Raw genomic sequence first — 22146 nt, forward strand, 5'->3', positions numbered from 1 at the left:
ACACCCGGTCAGGATACTTGTGGTGAAACTGTGAGGACAACTGGGCCTTCGGGGTTTTCTCCATGTCAACCTCCAAGACAAATGGAGGCAGCTCAGAACCCGCAGACCTCTGCTGTGCTCTGAGCCAAGACAGGCTTGCCCAGGGCTGGACCCACCGGCCATGTGGCCTGGGGACACGTGGCCTGAGATGGTGGCCTGGTTTCTGGGCCAGCTGCCATGCCTGGACCTGAAGTGAGGCTGTGCATCGTCCAGGGCCCCAAATCTGGTGAAAAGTGGAGCCAGGCCTCTCTTCCTCTCAGATTTCCAAGAGAGAAACTGAGGCTTTGCTTGCTACTGGGGAACCAAGGTGCAGGTAGACATGGAGATGTGATGACCTGAGGTTCTTGGCTCCAGGGCAGCAAGGAAGATGGAGACAAGAGAGAACTAGTTGCACATGCTGCGCCAGCCCAGAAATTCCGGGGGGCCACCGCTGGGCTACCTGCAAATTCACGACCTTCGCCCTTTGGCTTCCTGAAGCCAAAGGCTACGTAAAACCAGGTGCAGTAACTAATACTGGAGCAAGGTTGCATAAATGACACCTTGACCAGGTGGCTTTAGGCAAGGCTGGATAGAACCAGGCCTTTAATTCAGGAGCGGTGCACGCATGCGCGGGGGTTGTTCGTCTCTGGCCAGCAACTGCGCTTGCGCATTCCAGTCTAGGCGCCTGCCTCTCCATAGCTCCATAGTGATGCCAGTGCGCAAACGTGGCCCTTTCCGCCTCGGGTCCACTAGGGGGCGACTGGAGCACGTTCAAAAAACCGAGATCTGGCGAGGCTTGTTTCCTGAAGGTTCCAAGCACTAAAAAAAGGCAGAGGCCTGGGCTTCTTCATTCAGCAGGGCTGGCGCTGCGCAACAGGCAGCTCCCAGAGCAAGCTTCGGCTTGAGTCCTAGCACCCAAGAAAATCAACTCCAGTCCCTTAAGTCAACTGTCAACCTATGAGCAGGTTGTTCCATCTTAAAGAGAGCCTTGTCCAAGGCCAGAGAGGCAGGACTGGATTTGACTGCCCTTAGGTCTCCTGACCTCCCATCTTAAATATACCACACACCTGTCCCCTCTCTTTTTGTTGTTTGGGAGACTGGATCTCATATGTAGCCCAGGCTTGATGCACCATACCCCACCTCCCAAATTCGTAAATTACGGTCCTGCACGGGTCACCGCACCCAGCACTGGGTACAGCTGATCTCTGTACCCAACTCAAAGCAAATGGCTGACCTCGCAGGCCTCCCATCTTGCTGGATGCAGTGCTCACTGGTTGCTAGCTCTGGCCCATCACTTGCCTTTATTCCCTGGTCTCTCTTCCCTCCACCATTTCAGGAGGCTAATACTATCTTGGGAATCTCTTTATTGGTGTTAAGATAGTTTGTCTTGGTTTTGTCTCAATGACCTTTGTCCGGCACCAGAAGATGGATATACTTTTGTAATATAAACATATTTTTTTTGTACATCGTTTTCATTTTTCAATGAAGTGAGCTCACTATTGGCTTGTAGATACTAAAAATAGAATACTGATTCAATAACTGCTTTAATTAAAAAAAAAAAGACGGCCTCACCACGTTGCTCCAATAGATCTCAAATTTCTTTGCTCAAGTGATCTTCCTGGGTCAGCCTGGTCTACAGAATGAGTTCTAAGACAGCCAGAGCCAGAGGTACACAGAGAAACCCTGTCTCAAACAAAACAAATGATCCTCCTGCCTCAGAATTCTACACAGCAGGCACTACAGACATATACTGCCACACAGGCCCTAGGTCTTTTGTGTGTGTTGTTTTCAAGACAGGGTTTCTCTGTGTAGCCTTGGCTGTCCTGTAACTCACTCTGTAGACCAGGCTGGCCTCAAACTCAGATATCCATCTGCCTCTGCCTCCAGAGTGCTGGGATTAAAGATGAGTACCACCACCACCTGGCTGGTTTCTTCTAATTCTATGTTCTTCATAGGCACTCCTACCTACCACAACTATCCCATTTCCCCAACCAGCTCTGGGCTGGACAAATGGCAACTCAGTCCACCAACTTAAGAAATATATAACCACCCGCCCAGTAACCAGCCTACTCCTGTGTGCACACCTGTTAGCATAGAGGTGAGCTTGTCAATGGGCTACCATCTGTCTGCCAGCCCAGGGGGTCACATTACAACAGTGGCCTATGATGTGAGAGACACAAGAGTCTGACTCAGTAACAGCATCCTGACCTCTGAGTTATCTGACAGGGCTAGGTGGAGATGGGACTATACCCCAGCACACTTCAAAGCACCAGAATCCACTCTGCCCCATCTATGACTACAATATGCTCTCGGCTTTCTCATACCAACACTGGCCCAGCTCTCACAGCAGTCTATCCTGATGCTGGGGTAAAGCCAAAGCCTTGACAGACCCACTGACTATCTTGTTCTGGATGCCCACCTCCTACACACACCCAGACTACAGTGTTCTCCAGGCCTGTGTCCTCCTCAGAGTGTGGTCAATCTGAGATCATGAATTTGTGGGGTGTCTGCTTGTCACCCTTCCATGAACCACCTCTGCTTTGCTCACCACCCTTTTTCAATGCTCAGACTGTGTGACACAGACTTAAGGAACACAAAAGGCTTACTACACCACTGCTTTGTGACTCTCCGGGATGTCTCTCTCGGCTTGTATTAGGAAACATCAATGTCCTGACAATTGGCTTGTGAACTCTGAGAAAATCCACAGTGATAAAAGTATTATCTTCTGACCAGCCTGTTCTAAAAAGTGAGATCCAGGGCAACCAGGGCTGTTATATAGAGAAATCCTGTCTCAAAAAACCAAAAAAAATAAAGTATTATCCCCAAACGCCACAATTAGACGCAAGACTTCAGCACAGCACATGTTCACAGCCCCTCCTTTATTTTCATTTGGTCATACACACTCTTTAAAAAAAACATGCATACACTAACAAAAGAACCAAACATTAGGAATTAGAAAGGCATAAACAGGACTTACAGATGGAAAAATACCCCAGGCATCAAACAAACTAAATCAACTATTGAAAATGCCTTTGTTCAAAACACAACCATATTTGGTTTTTATACAGGATTTTTGTTTAGGATTTTGTTTTGTTTTTTTAAAAAAGGGACCCATTCAGAAATAAGGGACAAGTTTCTCAGACCTCTGTGGGTAGGGCCTTGGCTTTTCCTTCTTGAGGTCTTTTGTTAACACAGCCTCCTCCCTCTATGCACTGCAGCTGAGCTGTAGGCACCCTGGGCCTGCCCTGGAGACACGAGCTACAGAGCATCCAGGATGTGATCAATCTTGGTGACCAGCTCCTGGCGTTTTCCCGAGCTGAGCTTTTCATTCTCGAGGTACGTATCCTTCTTGAGCTTGCCAGCCACCAGCCTCTCTGCCTCCACTGCCGACTTCAGCACCAGCTCCTTGACCTGTGCATCCAACTTCTGCATCTCGCTCACCTGGCGGAGACAGAGCAGGGAAGAGTTTGAGAACTACCCTCTCACCCTACTCAACGAGCCCCATCGCTTCCCAGGCCCACAGATCCAGAGCCCCACATGAACAGTCAATATTCAACAAAAAGCAGTGCCCATGGTAGAGGGCTGGCACCAAGAAAACAAGCCTGGCTCCAACAGTAGCTTCACCACCTACAGGTCATGTTCTTGTCAGCTCTGACAAGCAAGCTGCTTTCTACCCTGACACCTGGTGAAACCATGGGACCCCAGTTTGGAATATTCCTTTTCTCTATGTGAATGTATGTTGCTGTGACTGGTTTAGTAAAGAAGCTGGACAGAATAAGGTTGTATGAGAGACCCAGACAAGGACACTGACAAGGGGGCGGAGTCAGGAGTCACCACATATGGAGAAGAAACAGGAGGTGCAAGATGAAAGAGGTAACGCTACATGGCAGAAATTAACACAAATGGGTTAATTTAAGTTGTAAGAGCTAGTTAGCAATAAGCCTTAAGCTACTGACCGAGCATTTGTAATTAAGATTAAGTCTCTGAGCGGTTACTGGAAAACGGCTGGGAACAGAGCTGATCGCAGTCCCAATGAAAACTCTGCTCACACCCCAGCAAGATGACTGCACACAGGCTTCCTAAGTGCGCCCTCTCTCTACTGGGACCAGACATTAGTTGACACACAGAACTCATGTAAGCACATGAAGAACTGTTTCATGGTGGGTGCTACAAAGGAACTAGGGTTAGTAAGAGACTGAAGTAGGGGTGGAGCCGCTAACGGAGCCTAAGAACTCTGAGGGGCACTTTTTAAAGTAGGTAATACTTCCCTTACAGATAATAATAGCTGGCTCGCACAGTACATGACTGTCGGGGCTCTAAACACTGACACAACCGCTTTCAGGTACTGGAAAGACTACTGACTTCCCATTACCCATAAGGACACACAGACACAGAAATTGGATAATCTGACCAAGTTTAGAAAGTCTGGGTCAGAGCCAGTGATTTAGGTCTGGGTGCCTCCCCTCATCCCCCTTTTCAAAATCTTACCCTCTGGGCAGGATTTGCCTTGATCCCATTGTGTAGCCTGTCTGGACTTCATCTGAAGATGCATGCCCCTACACATATACACACTGGGATTACAGGCATGGCCATCTGGAGGGAGGACACTGCCCTCACTGCCAGTCACAGGGACACAGAGCTGGAGAAGCTGCAGAACTTCTCCAAAGCCAACCTACAGATGCCGCAAAGTTTCGTATCCCACCACAAGCACTGACACCACTTGAAGAGCCCATGGTCCTGCACACGTGAGTATCTGGGGGCACCTGGAGCCGAGCCCAGCCCAAAGAGCAGGATGGGTGCCGCTTCCAACAAGCAGAAATAGTCCCTGAAGGGGCGTGGAGGGCCGCAGACAAGTGGCTCACAACACTAATACTTACTCTGTCACACAGGTCGGAGCCTTCTGTCTTCAGCCTGGACTGCAGCACAGCAATCTCACTGGTCACAGCCTTGTGCTCTGTCTCCAGGCTCTTCTTGCCACTATTGAGGGTAGAGACATCCCGGGACTGCTTGTACTTATTGATGGTCTCGTCAAAGTGACGGTAGAGGCCTAACCTCTTGTTGACCAGGGTCAATACCTGCTCTGTGATACAGGCCACTTTCATCCTGGCTTCTGCAGCTGGATCCTGGAGGGCAGAGAGACCACATCTGTCAGCAGATAGGCTGGTGCTTACTCCGACTTATCTGCCATAGATGCCTACCGCCACCAGCCAATAGCGGACACCTTAGGAAGCCAGAGTCAAACCCTTCTGACACTTAGAGGACCAGGCTTTACTACAAAGGCTGGAGGAGACATCAAGATGAAGCAAACACTACTTTACAGTTCACAGGCTCACAGCCGTGATCAGGACAGTAATGGTAGAATGTGCCATGAAACTGGCACAGCAAGAGCTCATCTCTAGCCGTGAAAAGACTTCGGGGAGACCACCATAGGGTTTCAGGAACTTCAGGAAAGAAGGTGAACTCTTTCTCCATTTACCATCCCTCTCCAGATCCTCTCACTCTGTATCCACTGGCAAGGCCTGCCCCACAACTCAGAGGCTGGCTTAGGTCCAGAGGACACAAGTTACCTTTACATAATAAATCCTTAGGACGTTACATGAGATAGATGTAGGCACAGTAAGCAATGACTGATCAATGACTATCTGCAGACATGCAAGTGATAAAGCTCTGTGAACTGACAGAGGATTCCAGAACATGCCCGACAGATGGAAAATGCTAAGTACAAAAATATATTCAGTCCCTACAAAGTAAGAAGACAATAAAAATATCTGCCTAGACCCTTAGCCAAACATTAGGTGGAGAGAAAGCCCAAATTAGAGATCTCCGTCAGGTCCCTCTCCTTTGAAGATCTGGGAAACGTTGAGGAAGAGGGAAGAATTTTAGGAAAAAGAGGGGTCAAAGATACCAGGAAAACATGGTCCACAGAATCAACTTAGCAGAGCTCATACGCGCTCCGAGAGACTGAAGTGGCAATCACAGAGCCTGCATGGGTCTGCACTAGGTCCTCTGCATATGTTATGGTTGTTAGCCTGGTGTTCTTATGGGACTTCTAACAGTGGGAGAGGGGGTGTCTCTGACTCTTTCACCTGCTCTTAGGACCCTTTTCTTCCTACTGGTTGCCTCACCCAGCTTTAATGAGGGTTTGTGCCTAGTCTCATTGCATCTCGCTATGCCATGTTTGGATCATATCCCTGGAAAGGCTGCTCTTTTCAGAAGGGAGAAGTGGATGGTGTGTGGGGGGGGATACATTATATGAGAGAAGAATAAAAAATTATCTACCTTATTATTTTTTTTTTTAGAACCACAAAATCAGAGTGGCTAGTAGCAGCAGATGAAATTAATTTCCTATATGGCAAAAAGGGAGGACAAGGCAGAATTGCCATTCAATGATTCTCCTACCTCACCTAGTGTCCAGGTTGTTTCCACAACCAAAACAAGGCAGAAAGCAGGGACTTAACACGGTTTGCTTCTGATCACATTCTCAGATACAAGCAGAAGGCTATGGAGCAGTCAGTGGCCGCCTGATGCTCTGGGCTCCACACTAGCACCACAGGGGGAAGAAATCTCTCTAGGGAGAATTAGCAGAGGCCAGAAAAATGTAGGGGATTACGGCCAGCCACAAGGTCCTATGGACTGTCTGACAGCTAGGAAGAGAGAGCAGAGTACCTTGGTGATGGAAAAGTCCAGACGGACGTAGACGATGACGGTGAAGAACAAAATGTAGAAGGCAGCCACGACCAGCAGAGGCTCCTGCAGCATGAGCACCTTGTTGAAGGTGTAGTGCACCTGGAGGAGCCAGGAAAAAGGTGTCAGGGAAGACCAACTCAGATCCATAGCCTAACACTGCTTTCGGCGGTACCAACAACGAACAGCAAGCAGTCACTCACCACAATGTCTTGAATGTGCTGCTCAACCAGATTTTTCTTGTAGGCAACAATCACTGGGCGGCCGAATGTGTCTAGGTAGGTGTAGTGCAGCTCATCCGCAGCACGGCTAATGTCGTAGGGGCTGTCTACCTGGATGTTCCTGGAAAGCACAGACACAGGTGAGGGTGTGGGGCCGCAGAATTCTAAGACAAAGAGTTATCAGGAGGCCAAGTTCACACTATGCTATCCTGCCCACCAGAGGTATCTCCCCTCCCACTGCTAACTCACTGTCAGAAAACTGAAGATGAGACAGTCTCCCGCAGCACTCACAAGGATGGGTTCACAGAGTGAGCACAGCTGCCCAGCACAGCCCACCCAGAGTCTCCTAGGGACCTAGAGAGTTGCCTTGGGAGCTATTTCAAATGCCCCCCCCATGAATCATAGTCTCTGTTAGGACTAGGGCATGTGTATCACTTTCTGTAGGCCCAGGCCTACAGTCCCTAGAGAAATAGTAACACAGTAGTCTGGCCTGAAGGAACAACCCCTCCTCCATGGACCAGTCAAAGCACATGTCATCCTGGTCACTGGAGTAGATATAAGAACCAACAGAGACCATTCAAACACTGTGACAAGAAACCAGGTAAGTAACACAAAGCTATAAGCAGCTCTTGCCAAGGACAAGAGCCCTGTAGCCCATCTGCTCCCACCAATGTCCTCCAGACACCCCGGCCAGTGGTTCCTGCACACACAACAGCAGTACTGAGCTTGAACCCAGAGCCTCCCCGTGAGTTACATGGCTCCAGTCCTTGCCTCTGCAACTTCCTTTCCAACACCTGGCTCTTTAGGTTAAACTCTCATTTGATCAACATCTCTTTTGCAAGCTGCTCAAACTAAGCAAAAATGATTGCCGTCTGTTACCAAAGACACTGAGACAGGCCTAGGAAATGGCACCATAGCCGTTCCACTCAGTCACTCGCTGGGAGCAAAGTCTACCAACCTTTTTTATTAAACAGGTACTTTCTGCATGTAGCCCAGTCTGGGCTCCAACTCAAGAGCCTCTAGGCTCCAAGTCCTATGATTACAGGTGTGTACCTCTGCAATGCCCTCCACATTCCTCCCTGGCATTAGACTCAGGCCATTACTCTGGTCTACTGGGCCGGCTCTGGCTTCTGCTCCAGGCATATGGAGACACTGTGCTTTTGGAAAGCTTCCTAACTAAACCACGTGGCCTCCTTTGAATGGAACTTCCCTTTCCTAGCTTTAGTCAAAGGTTCCACAGAAAGGCTTCTGTCAAAGCTATCTAATGAGTACCTACACTATACCCAGAACACAGGTCCCTCGTCAGACACCAGGCACTATCAGAGAAATGGGGTGCAGAGGAAAGGAACAGTCTCTTACTTGGCTCCCTCAGGCAAGATGATCTTCACTGTCAGAGAATCTATCACTTGCTCATCAAACACATGGTCCACAAACCGCATCTTCAGTGCATACTGATCACCTGAGGACCAGCAAGTACAGGCAATGGTGTGAGCAGAGAAAGATGGCGGAGAGGAAATGACAAGACATGAACTTTATCCTCTTACACAAAGGGAGAGATGTTATCAAGAGTTCACAGGCAAGAGCTGGTGGGTTGAGAGCTGGAGGTGACAGAGCAGGCTTTTTGGCTCTTCTCCAATTGCCACAGAAAGACAGAACAACTATAAACAATGATGAAATCCCCGGACACTAGAGCACAGCCAGCACAGCATCCTCTTCAGCTCACTGTGCTTACCTGCAGACCCTCACCTGAGCATCCAGCCATGACTCTCAGACATTCGCACAAAATTATGTCCTATGCACAGGTCGGCCTCAGGGCCTCTCAGGGAGGGGCTGGGATAGTTATTGCTGGGGAAGACTGGAGGAAGGGAGCGCTCTCCATGCTAACTCTCCAGCGTGACTGCTTTAGGATCACCACACCCCTGCCAGTAGCTCCTCACCTAACTCTGTAAGTCTAATAAACACTGGTTCCCCAAGGAAAACTTCGATGGAATCTAACTTTGATTTCCCACTGGGACCTTATAGGGTAGGCAGAGCAGTAGATATGGCTAGTCCTCCCTATCCCAGGGAAAAAGTTCTCACAATACATCAATAGCTAAAAGACTAGCAGGTCAACAGTGTCTGTGAAGGAGAGAGGAGGAGGAGGGGCTACAGGGCAACTGATGGGACCAAGGAGAGAAAAGCATAATATATAACCTTCTGCAGAGTCTCAACTGATACTGTATGTCGGCATTACATTTACAAGAGTAATTTATACCAACTCACAAAAGGACAGGTACCTCAGCATTCCTAAGAATAATAAGAGAATACTCTCCTTACATATAAGCATTGGTGATTTAATTTTTTTTCTTAAACAAACACAAGAATTTAAAAGAAAAAGCTGGCCCTTTGCAATTCTTTTCTTACTGTGTTCAACACTCACCCAGGTTATAGAGGTATTCATAGCTTGGGAGGTTGTAGCCAACAATGTAGTGTGTCTTCCACCCACCAAAGAGAGGAAATCGAGGCCGGATTTCCATTTCCACAGAGTCATCCAAAATAAGGAGGTGGCTAGTGGAAACATTACCAATCTCGTCACGGTAATATACATCCTGGGCAGCAGCAGGAAGGATGGTCTGCAAGAAAGCAGAATGCCTTCTAGAAACTTCAGGAACCTCCGCAGAAATATGACCCAGTAAGCATAAAGCCTACACCAGACCCCAGACAGTCACTTTTCCCAAAGTTTCATATCTATTTCAATGAATGATTAAATTTTCTCAACAAAATAAAATATTTGCAAAGACCCTTGTGCACACTAAAGTTAGAAGAAGGAAATTGAAGATAAGGAATTGTATCAAATTGCTAGTTTACACAGTTTTCCACCCAATGAGCTTACACATCTTCCAAGTGTACTGACGAGGGAGAATGCAACACTCACTGTTCACACAAGGAGTGAGCATTTCTGTCATATGTAAATATTTGTAAGAGGTCACCTAGACAAAGGCACATTCAATCTCTTCATTTTTTTAATAGTTTACGATGATGCTGAAGAAAGCCCATACTCACACTTCTCAGTCGTCTTCCCATCTGAGAGGTTCTTTCATTCTCTTACCCTCATATTTAAAAGCTAGACTACATACACATCACACACAAGCACACAAGTTCTTATTCAATGTAACCTTAAGAGTCTTAATAAACCTCAATTCTGCTTCATAAAAACAAAAATCGCCTAAGACATAGTAGTATACCCCTGCACTTAAAAGGAAGCACCAAGGAGCTCAAGGCCATCTTCAAGTTACACCAGATCCAATCTTAAAAAGCAAGCAGCAGGGGTGGAAAGAAGGCCACGCAGTTAAAAGAACTTGCTCCTCAGTCATGAGGACCACAGCATGGATCCCAGCACCCAAGTCAGGCAGTTCACAAATGCCCGTAACTCCAGTTCCAAGATAGGTAACACTTTTCTAGTCTCTTCAGGTAGGTGCTCATACACTCACGAGACACACACACATAAAATAAATCTGTAAAACAAGGAATGTTTAGGTGGTGGTGGTACTATGAATGTGATTATCTTTATTCAAATTTTCTTTTTCTTTTTCGAGACAGGGTTTCTCTGTAGCTTTGGTGCCCGTCCCGGAACTAGCTCTTGTAGACCAGGCTGGCCTCGAACTCACAGAGATCCGCCTGCCTCTGCCTCCCGAGTGCTGGGATTAAAGGCATGCGCCACCATCGCCCGGCTTTTATTCAAATTTTCTAAAAAAAAATAAAACAATCATAGTCTAGGGCAGTGGTTCTCAACCGTGGGTCATAACCCCAACAACCCACTTGAGGGTACCTAAGAACATCAAAAAAGACAGATATTCATATTTCTATTCATAACAGTACCAAACTTAAAGTTATGAAGTAGTAACAAAAATAATGTTATGATTGGGGTCACCACAACATGAGGAACCGTGTTAAAGGGTGGCAGCATTAGGAAGGCTCAGAACCACTGCTCTAAGGCCAGGCAGGCACAGTGGCACATGTCTATAATCCCAATACTTAGGAGCCAAGGCAGGAGGTATCTTGAGTTCACGGCTAGTCTAAGTTACACAGGTCGTTCCAGACTAACCCACACAGCAGAGAAGAAAAAGCAGTATTTATATAATACAGGATGCTATTCACATAAACACAAGAACATTCCCCTTAAAGATCCTTCTGATAACACTGATACTCAATATCGCCATTAGTTTGCTGTGGGAACTCCTTTAGCCAAAAGCCTTTAAGATACTGCCCTACTCTGGGTGTAGTGTCATGCACTATAAATGCAGATGCAAAGCATGCACAGGCTTCTTGGCTGCTGAATTTGGTTCCAGTTCCCAGCGAACGTAGAGGACTGCAGATTGCTACCCTTTCTGTGAGTTCAGCCCCTATTAAATAAACCTTTATTATACTCCATTCTGGGCTAGTGTGGGACTATTTTATTATGAACTGCAACAAATGATCCCCAAAACCTTCTGATTAACACTGATACTAGCATCACCATAGTTAATCCCCAAAATTTCTGATTAACACTGATACTCAACAACACCGTTAGTTAATCCCCCAAAACTGAAAAGCAAGAAAAAGGACTGATAAAGATACAGTTCCCACAAGGTCCAAATTGGCCACTCATACCTTAAAAGAACGGATGGAGGAAATGCCACTGTCAGGCTGTCTCTGGTAATCATAGCGGGAGAAAGGCCCCTTCAGCACTGCACCTGTGTGCTTCAAGTCCACATTCTCTTCCACAGCAATATTACCCCAGTGAGAAACCTCAATGACCCGGGTCATACTGGTGATGGTCAAGAAAGGGCTGTTGTTTTCATAGTGTACTTTAAAAGCATCCTAGAAGAGAAGTAAACAAACAGTTCATAGCCTTGGCAACAGAAAAATCAACATTCGTTTAAAAGAAATTAACTAGGGCTGGAGAGAGTTAAGAGCACCGACTGCTCTTCCAGAAGTTCTGAGTTCAATTCCCACCAACCACATTGTGGTTCACAACCATGTGTAATGAGATCTGGTACCCTTTTCTGGCCTGTAGGCATACATGCAGACAGAACATCATATACATAATAAATAAATCTTTAAAAAAAATAACTACAGAGGGCCTATGCATCATCCACAGAATGGTTACTAAGCACCAATATATATAGAGTGGTTTTAAGGCCAAGAATGTGTTAGATCTCCTAAAGCAACCAGATATAGGTGCTAGGACATGAACTCAGGTCCTCTGCAACAATAGCATGTGGTCTTAACCACTAAGCCATATCTCCAGGCCTGAACTATAGAAGGTTTTTTTTGTTTTGTTTTTGAGAAAGAAACTTGCTCTAAAACTTTCAAAAAGTGGTCATTTATGCCCATAATCCCAATTCTCAACAAGCAGAGGCAGGAGAATCACCATGAGTTCCAAGGCCAGCCTGGGAAACAGAGACCCTGTCTTTAAAAAAATAAAATAAAATAAAATAAACTAAGGCTGAAGCAGGAAGATGCTTATACTACAGGAAGATGGGTCTATGTTTTGCCTTACCTGCCTAAGGCACATGGTTGGTTTAATAAAGAGCTGAATGGCCAATAGCTAGCTAGGCAGGAGAGAATAGGCAGGACTTCCAGGGAGAGAGAGGAACTCGGAATGAATATAGGTGCATGGGAGATGCCAGAGAGACATGGAGAAAGTCAGATGTACAGAATGGAGGAGATATAAAAAGCCATGTGGCAAAACGTAGATTAACAGAAACAGATTAAGTTATAAGAGCTAGTTGGGAACAAGCCTAAACTGTAGGCTCTCATAATTAACAGTAAGTCTCTGTGCCATTATTCGTGGCTGGCAGTCTAAAAAAGTCCCTCAAGAAAGCCCAACCATATAAGACCAGGAGTGATGCCACACTTTTAATCCCAGCACTTGGAGATAGAGGAAGGCAGATTTCTGAATTTGAGGCCAGTCTGGTCTACAGAGGGAATTCCAGGGCAGTCAGAGAAACCGCTTCAAAAAACCTAAAAAACAAACAGGTTGGAAGTCCCAGTCTCCACAACCTTTGCTCTAGTTGATAAACATAAGCAACAATACTAGATCTTCAGCAAGTGGAAATTCTGAGTCCAAGTGTCTGCATAATTCTTCAAGTTGTCTGCCAACTCCCCCAGAGGTTAGCTTTATTTTAATCTCAGGTAGGAACAGCAAGGCGGCTTAGCAAGTAAGGGCACTTGCTGTTACACTTGGGACCCATATAATAATAGAAGAGAAATGATTACCAAAAGCTGTCCTCCGGCCTCCAGACATGTGCTGTGGCACTCACACCAACACATCTCACATATACTCACACATACATACACACACTAAAATTTTAAAAAACTCTCTGGGGTTGAGACTATATATGGGTTAGTGCCGGGGTGCTTACCCTGCACACAAAGGTCCTAGATTCAACGGGGAGTAGGTTTGGGGTCTCTCTGGTCACTGAGTAATGCCCTTTGATGAACTTGCCCATAATTCAGAAAGGCAATATAAAATTAGAATGTTAGGAAAATACCCTTCTTTCCAAAGTCTAGGAAGAGAAGCAAACACATTTTGTAATTTTATAAATTCTCTTATTCTCTCACTCTCTAACCACATCCTTTAAGATTCAATTCAAACTCCTACTGAACAATATGCAGTGCTGTTGGCAGAGGTTGCTCATTTGTTCGCGGCTGCCCAGACTGAAATAATCACACAGAAACTGTATTATTACAACACACTGTTTGGCCTATTAGCTCACGCTTCTTATTGCCTAGTTTTTTGTATCTTAAATTAACCCATTTCTATTAATCTGTGTGTCGCCATGTGGTTAGGGCCTACCGGTAAGGCTCTGTCTGGTGTCTAGCATCTGTCTCCTGTAACAGCTACATGGCTTCTCCCTGACTCTGCCTACTCTCTCCTCTTCTATCTGCTTGGAATTCCTGCCTTGCCCTTTTCTGCACTGTAATAGGCCCAAAGCAGCTTCTTTATTAACCAATGGTATTCACAGCATACAGAGGGGAATCCCACATCACAGTGCCAATACTATAAGGACGGCAGCTTCATGCTGCAGGAATCATAGGTACAGCTCACTGATAGAGCACATCCTTAGCATGCCTAAGACCCTGGATTCAACTCCAAATGCACACACTTGTGAGCAGATTCAGACTCAAATACACACATACACAGACACACAAGAACTTACTTTCATTCTTAAAATGCTCATGGTGTTTGTTCTGTTTTGAAACAAAGAATATGAAGCATGGCTGGCCTCAAACAATCCTGGTATCTCTGCCTCCTGAGTGTTGGTTTTACAAGCAATTGCCATCATTTCTAGCTTTAAAATGTTTGTTTCAGCCGGGCGGCAGTGGCGCACGCCTTTAATCCCAGCACTCGGGAGGCAGAGGCAGGCGGATCTCTGCGAGTTCGAGACCAGCCTGGTCTACAAGAGCTAGTTCCAGGACAGGCTCCAAAACCACAGAGAAACCCTGTCTCAAAAAACAAAAAAAAAAAAAAAATGTTTGTTTCAGCCAGGTGGCCATGGAGTACACCTTCAATCTCAGCACTCGGGAGGCAGAGGCAGGCGGATCTCTGCGAGTTCGAGACCAGCCTGGTCTACAAGAGCTAGTTCCAGGACAGGCTCCAAAACCACAGAGAAACCCTGTCTCAAAAAAAAAAAAAAAAAAAAAGTTTGTTTCAGCCAGGTGGCCATGGAGTACACCTTCAATCTCAGCACTCGGGAGGCAGAGGCAGGCAGATTTCTGTGAGTTTGAGACCAGACTAGTCTAAAGAGCGAGTTCCAAAATTGGCTCCATAGCTACTGAGAAACCTGCCTTAAAAAAACCAAAAAGAGGGGCTGGAGAGATGGCTCAGAGGTTAAGAGCATTGCCTGCTCTTCCAAAGGTCCTGAGTTCAATTCCCAGCAACCACATGGTGGCTCACAACCATCTGTAATGGGGTCTGGTGCCCTCTTCTGGCCTGCAGGCATACACACAGACAGAATATTGTGTACATAATAAATAAATAAATAAATATTTAAAAAAAAAAACCAAAAAGAAAAAAAATGTTTGTTGAGCTGGGGAATGGCTGCTTACAACTGAAATACCATCTGTTTAGGAAGACTGAGGCAGGACTGCCACACAAGGCAAACATCAGAAAAATGGCTACCAAAAAAGTGTACAGTGCAGTTACTAAGCATAAGAATTAGGCAATACATTATATAACATGATCTCTACATTAATAGCATTATCTCTAGTCAAGAATAGGCCGAGCGGTGGTGGCGCACGCCTTTAATCCCAGCACTCGGGAGGCAGAGGCAGGTGGATCTCTGTGAGTTCGAGACCAGCCTGGTCTACAAGAGCTAGTTCCAGGACAGGCTCCAAAGCTACAGAGAACCCTGTCTCAAAAAACTAAAAAAAAAAGCCGGGCGGTGGTGGCACACGCCTTTAATCCCAGCACTCGGGGGGCAGAGACAGGCGGATCTCTGTGAGTTCGAGACCAGGAGACCAGCCTGGTCTACAAGAGCTAGTTCCAGGACAGGCTCTGAAGCCACAGAGAAACCCTGTCTTGAAAAACCAAAAAAAAAAAAAAAAAAAGAATAGTACTGCACACCTATACTTCCAGTGCTCCAGAGGCTGAAGCAATAGCCTGTGCTACAAAAAAGCAAGACTAGAATGAATTCCAGGGGCCAGTGCTGGAGCTCAGTGGGAGTCTTACCTATCATGTGTGAAGTTCTGAGTACAATCCTCAACTTGGCAAGAAAAGGGCATTAGATCCCACAAGACTAGTTATAAGACAGTTGGGAGCCACCACATGGTCTGGAAGAAGGTCAGGTCCTCTGGAAGAGCAGTCAGTGCTTTTAACTGCCCAGTCAATTGTTGTTTTCTTTTTTGACACAGAGTCTCACTGTGTATCCCTGGCTAACCTGGAATTCTATGTAGACAAGGCTAGCCTCGAATTCAAGATATTCTCCTGAGTCTTGGACCTTGCCCCACAACAAAATTTTTATCATGAATTAAATGCTTTCTCTCCCAAAGTACCAATTCCAAGGCCCTTAGCCTCTGGTCTGTTTACTACCACCGTCACCCCAATTTCTCTCCTTGTCCATCACGACCCTGCCCTCATTGCCTTCTCAAATGATGCCCACTTTCCAGTGTCTGAACTCAGCTCTCAGGTGGAAGTTAATGGGACTAAGAGTTACTTCAAGATAGGTTCTGAACATTTTCTGAATGCCAACCGGCACATACCATCCAAGCCTGGCCGTGATGGTCTCTGGAACCTACCTGACTGTAGGCAGGGATGTCTTTGAAAGGTCCATAATCCAAGACGTCTTCAGATCGTGTGGGGTTCCCCAACTTGGTATAGCTTTCTACATTTCGGGAGGCAAGTTTCACTCTCATGGTTTGGGTCTTTGTTGGATAGGGAGAATAGAAATAATGGTTGCCCTCAAATACCACAAACTGTTTCTCTGACTGAGTTATCTGAGTCGGATATGGATGAAGCACATGGGTGTAGACAGTTTCCACAACAACCGAGATCTTGGACCCAGGATCAAGAGCAACTGGAAGCTTGACTGTGAAAAATCTCCCACTGAAGGAGGAAAGCGAGAGAATTAGAATTAAAGACACTGGTCCAGGCATGGTAGCACACACCTTTTTTTCCTAGCACTTAGGAGGCAGAGGAAAGTGGATCTCTGTGACTTCTCAGCCAGTCTAATCTATGTAACAAGCTCTAGAAAAAGCAAGAAGACTAAAGATACTGAAATCAGCTAGTATTTCAAAGTCACAGTAAATTCTTCATCCAAGATGAAAGATATCGCCTTTAATATATTAACTTAAGCCTTTAAAGATGGATGTCCAGATGTTCATCCCAAGTTTGTTTATGATAATAAAAACATAAAAACTATCAGAGACAGGTCAAGTGACAGACCTCTAATCCCAACACTTGAAAGATAAAGGCAGAAAGAACAAGAATTCAAGGTCATCCTTAGTGACAGAGGGAGTTTAAGATCAGCTGGAGTTAGTGAGACTGACTCAAGAAAATGGGTGACCAGAGATATGGCTCAACAGTATGAGTACTGGCTGTTCTTTCAGAGGAGCCAGATTTGATTCTCAGCAAACACACAGCAGTTCATTACTCTGACTCCAGTTTCAAGGGGATATGTCATCTTCTTCTGGCCTCCGAGGCTACTGCATGCAAGTGGTGCACACATATATGCAAGAAAAACACCCCCCGCCCACAAAGTCAACTAATTAATTTTAAAGTAACCCTGTCTCAAAAAACAAACAAAAACATTTCTTTAAAAAATGCTTGGGGCAGAGAGATGAATCAGTGGATAAAAGGGCCTGCGGTCAAGCATGACTACCTGAGTTCAAGCCCCAAGACTCACAAGAGGAGAGAAGCACTACTGCAAGCTGTCCTCTCCTATGCATGTCCAGCTGCAGCATGCATACAAGTGAGCAAGGAGACACTGCCTGTACACTAATGAATCTTAATTTCCTAAGCCAAAAAATGAATTTTTGTTAGACCCAGTATGTCATTAGTAAAAACTTGAAGGCTTTTAAACATGTTCCCATGTAATTCACCCTCAATGATTAGAATGTGGATGACTTAATTGAGAACTCACAGCACTGTACATCATATTGCTTTAAAAAGTTCACAACTAAGACAACACTTCAAGCCCTCCGTCTTCTAGGACAGTTTTATCCCGTTCTTGGCTTCAAGTATCATATCTGCTTTTCTTTTCACGACTGGTCCTGAGTAAGCAGTGTTCACGTTTCCTTGTTAGTTCTGCGGACGGCCCAGTCAATTCAAAACACCAGTACCATTCCCAGCAGATCCCCTCCTCTGTTAACAGCACTGCCATGCAGCCAACTCTAAGCTAGAAAACTAGGGGATTTTCTGATGTCTCTACCTATCCCACCTATCCCAAACATCTGGTCAGCCACCTTATAAACACCTCTCGGTCCGCCTGCTTACCTTTTCCCCTTCATTTTGGTTTCACGTACTTCAAGGTTGCTGTCTTCCTCATCTTCTCCCTTTACCTATAACAGAAAAAGAGTAGTTCATTCTTTCTTATATTTTCAAGTTCTAAATTTTAAGCCAACTATTAACAATTATGGTTTAAATGAGAATGCCCTGCAAGGCTCATGCTTAAATACTTGGCCCCCAGTTGGTGTTACCATTTGTGAAGGGTTCAGGCTTGCCCTCTGGGGAGGTTTGAATAGGTATGGTCCCCACAGACTCATGTGCTTGAGAGCTTGGCCCATAGGGAGTGGCACAATTAGGAGGTGCCACCTTGTTGGAGGGAGCGTGTCACTATGGAAGCCAGCTTTGAGGTTTTTTATGCTCAAGCTGTGCCCAGGGTACCACAGTCTCCTGCTGCCTGCAGATCAAGATGTAGCACTCTCAGCTCCTTCTCCAGCACCATGTCTCCATGTCCAACCATGATAATAACGGACTAAACCTCTGAAACCCTAAGTGAGCCCCAATAAAATGTTTTCCTTTACAACAGCTGCATGGTCATGGTGTCTCTTTACAGCAATAGAAAGCCCAACGAAGACAACCCTTCTGAGAGAATGTGTGTCACTGGGGGGTGGTCTAAGAGGTTTCAAAAATACTCCAACCATTCCCAGTGTGCTCTATGCCTCCTGCTTGTGGATCAAATGTGAATTCTCACTGCTGCCCCCAACTACCTGCCACCTGCTACCTCTGCTCTAACCCTCTGAAACTACAAGTGTCAAAGAGGTAAATCCTTCTTTCCTAAAGCTGCTTTGGTTTTGAAGTTATATCATAGCAATAGAAAGGAAACTAATACACCAACTTCTTTACAATATTTACGTTAAAGTAACTTTTCATAGTTTTTTTTTTCGTGTGTGTGTTGTGTGTGCATGTGTATGTGTGTTTGAGGGGGAATGAAGAGGGAGCGGGAGGGGGAGTGTGCACATGTGTGGAGACCGAGACAGGATCTCTCCTGCTGTTTCTGCCATGGTGGGTACTCCACGCTTACTGGCCTGCAAGCTTCCAGGTGATTCTTCTATCTCTGTTTCCCGTCTGAAGGTGCCAGTGCTGATATTACAGATGTGGACCACTGCACCAGGATTTTTATATGGGTTTCAGGACTCACTCCAATCGTCAATCAGACTTGCACCATGAGGGCCTTTACCCCCTGAGCCTTCTCACTGGCCTAGAAATTTTGTTTGTAGTGCTGGTGATTGAAGTCAGGGCCAGGCAAATACCTTTACCCAACTTTATTTTTTATCTGAAACCATAAGATTTAGCCTGAACATCACGGAAGAGTTACTATAAACATTTTCCTAAACAATCAAATACACATAAAGACCTTATCTCCATGTTTACTTCCCAAATGTTCCAAAGACTTCCTTCTGGACATTTTCTTTTTCATATCAAAATAACTCTAAGTACAAATAAAAGGCAACAACAGAAGTCCCATCTGTGACCAAATCTTCTGATCCCAGAGTGGCAGAAGTGCAAAGGCCTTAGGGGAAAGGAGCCCCAGGGGCCGCTATGGGACATGCTGTACTCTTATCCTTTAACGGCACCAGACATGCACCCAGGTTAACTCTAGAAGGCTGCTGAGGCTTCCTGAGGTGTTATCTGGAGTCACAGACTGTGGCAGTCTATGTGGAAAACATACATACTCTCCACTAACTAACCCTTGATCAGACTAACCTATCCTCATGGAAAAAATAAAATTCTAGGACTGAAGCACTAATTCCCAAGAGAGCACACAGCTATGAAGAAGACTTCTATGTGCGGTGCTGAGCTGAGACTTGCACTCACGGCCTGCACAGATGGGCATGTGCTTTACCATCGCTTCACACACCAGCTCAATAGGAAGTCAGTCTCAGAGCACAAGCTAGCCTCACACTCCCTTTAGGATGACCTTCAACTACCGACCCTCCCACCAACTGCTGGGACTGTATGAGCCACCATCACCATCTCCCAACTCCAAAAGCAATTTCTTAAATATCATTTTTAGTACTTCAGAAAGTCCAAAAAGTTTGCTTATTCAGAACTCTTTGTTAATGCATAGCTTACTGATATTCACGAAAAATATTGATGACTTAGTAAAAAGTAAAAGAGAACCAAGCATGGTGTTATAAAACTGTAGTCCCAGTACATGGGGAAAAGTAGCAAGATGATCTGAAGTTCAAAGTCATTTTTAGCCATCAGCATTCAAGTTCTAAAATAGTCTTAGGGCTATAGAACATGACCCTGTCTCTAATAATAATAATAATAATAGTGATGGCTCAAACCACATAATCAGTATTGTCCTTCTACCAGTTCCTAAAAGGGTTCCCGTAACCCATCCAACCTCACCCACGTTCCCAACGCAGTATGTGCTCCTTCTCACATTTGGCGTCCCTGTGTCTCACAAGGTAGGAGTATAATGCAGTTTACATATACAACTGGCCTCCCTCCAGAATTAACACCACTGTGAATAAACCGAAATATCAGAACTAGTCTCATATCACGGCCAGGAAGCAAGTAGTCAATAATGCAGCAACATACAGGACATGGAACAAATTATAAACCTTCATTTGTGGGGTTAGCAGCTCCAAGGCAGATGCTTCCACAGCCATGTAGTAACACCTATACCTCAAAAAGTTGCTGTAACAGAAAAAGCACTTAAAATACCTGATGCAACCTTCTCTTTTCCTTTCTTTTTAATGTGTATGGGTTTTTTGCTTCCATGTATGCCTGTGCACCCTGGCACTGGCGTTACAGATGGCTATGAGGTATCGTGTAGGTGCTAGGAATTACATTTGGATACCCTGTGCTCTTGACTACTGAGCCACACGGAGTGGCCCAACTTGAGTGCCTTCTCCACCTCGACAGCTATGATAATATATATTGCGATCTCATGAAGTCATGACTGGCTTTCACGAACTTGGGCTGAACATTCAAAACACTCATGAGCGGCTCTGTAAGTTGAGAGAAGTCATGAATGTCTTTCCAGAAAGAGCCAAGCAAAGCTGTGCTTCAGCGTGAACAAGGCTTCAGTGCGAAGGAGCCAGGTCCAGTGACAATGTACCCTGCTTTATTATAGCTCCATTACAGTCAGGAGAATGTGGTGTGCTTAGGATGTGATACTGTAATTACTAGTCTCCTCCTAATAAAGTCGGTAATCACTTAATGAATACAGTTTAATGGAAACGGCAATAAAAGCAACCTGTGTGGACAGTCCCTCTACTCCCAGAGACCACGATGGCTAAGCCGTAAAAGTGTGCTCACTGAAAGGCACAGGGGGGAAAGCTAGGCGCCCGAAGCACCGCACCTGGTCACAGCCAAGATGTTCCTGTGCTGTGGTGTGGTGTGGAAGGTGGTCGCCGGGAGACCAAGGGGTCGCCTCGGGCTCCGGAGCTGCCACGTGGGCGGCGCCCGCCGCTCCTAAGTTTGTGCTGACGTGTCCGAGTGGACACGCGGACGAGAGGGGCGGTGGACCCCGACCTCTCGGCTGTCCCCTCCACACCAGCCTTCCAGACAACCCTCAACTTTCCCGGCAGCCCGCCCCGGCCTCCGCAGGGATCCCCGGCGCCGCAGGAAGCCCGTGTGCGGCAGCCCGGCCCATTCTCCGCTCACCTGCACGCCGAGGTGAGCCAGCCGAGACTCGAGTTCCGGCTCCAGGGCCAGGACGAACGAGCTGGCTCGAGACGTGGAGCCGCCGCCCGGGTGCGCCAGGACCACCTCGGCCGTCACCTTGGCCAGGTGGCTGCTCAAGTCCACCGTGCGCTTCACATCCTCGTTGACCAGCGGCGGAGCCTCCGAAGAGGCGCTGCCGGGCGTCGGGGCCAAAGCCCCGAGCCACAGCAGCAACACCAAGCCGACCGGCGCCTCCATGTTCGCGAGCAGAGCGCCGGCGACCAGCGCCCCGCCCCCCAGCCACGGAGCAACCGCTGATTGGACAACAGCACCACAAGATGGCTGGGCCCCGCCAGAAAGGACCCCGTCTCCAGGGCAACCGGGCAACCACGGGGCGCCTGACTGAAATCTTAAAGCGCAGGCCTGCTTCTTGGGGTGCAGAACTGTTCTTTACTTCCGAGACGACACTTTAATGTGGCATCATCTAAGGAAGGAATTCCATATCCTCATGTGACAGAACGATAGGAAAGGGTCTCCCTGCGGCAAGCCCCTTTACAAAGGCATCTTGAGGATGGATTCCTCTGGTGCAATCATCTCCCAAAGCCATACAGAAGAGTTAATGAGTTAAAACAACGAACC

The 22146-nt window shown here is 46.4% G+C and overlaps 1 protein-coding gene across 1 annotated transcript; it reads right to left on the minus strand.

Annotated features, from left to right (window-relative positions):
- Positions 1 to 2882: 2882 nt before the first annotated feature.
- On the minus strand, positions 2883 to 21806 carry Rpn1 (ribophorin I). Its single transcript, XM_075983554.1, has 10 exons — positions 21508 to 21806; positions 17881 to 17945; positions 16185 to 16491; positions 11553 to 11762; positions 9343 to 9535; positions 8283 to 8382; positions 6906 to 7044; positions 6685 to 6804; positions 4896 to 5141; positions 2883 to 3459 (listed from the first exon to the last, which is right to left on the minus strand). Exons 1-10 carry the CDS (start codon positions 21763 to 21765, stop codon positions 3277 to 3279), a joined length of 1821 nt encoding a protein of 606 aa, XP_075839669.1. The 5' UTR covers positions 21766 to 21806; the 3' UTR covers positions 2883 to 3276.
- Positions 21807 to 22146: the final 340 nt, after the last annotated feature.

Source organism: Microtus pennsylvanicus, chromosome 8 (assembly GCF_037038515.1).
Source record: "Microtus pennsylvanicus isolate mMicPen1 chromosome 8, mMicPen1.hap1, whole genome shotgun sequence".
NCBI classification, from domain to species: Eukaryota; Metazoa; Chordata; class Mammalia; order Rodentia; family Cricetidae; genus Microtus; species Microtus pennsylvanicus.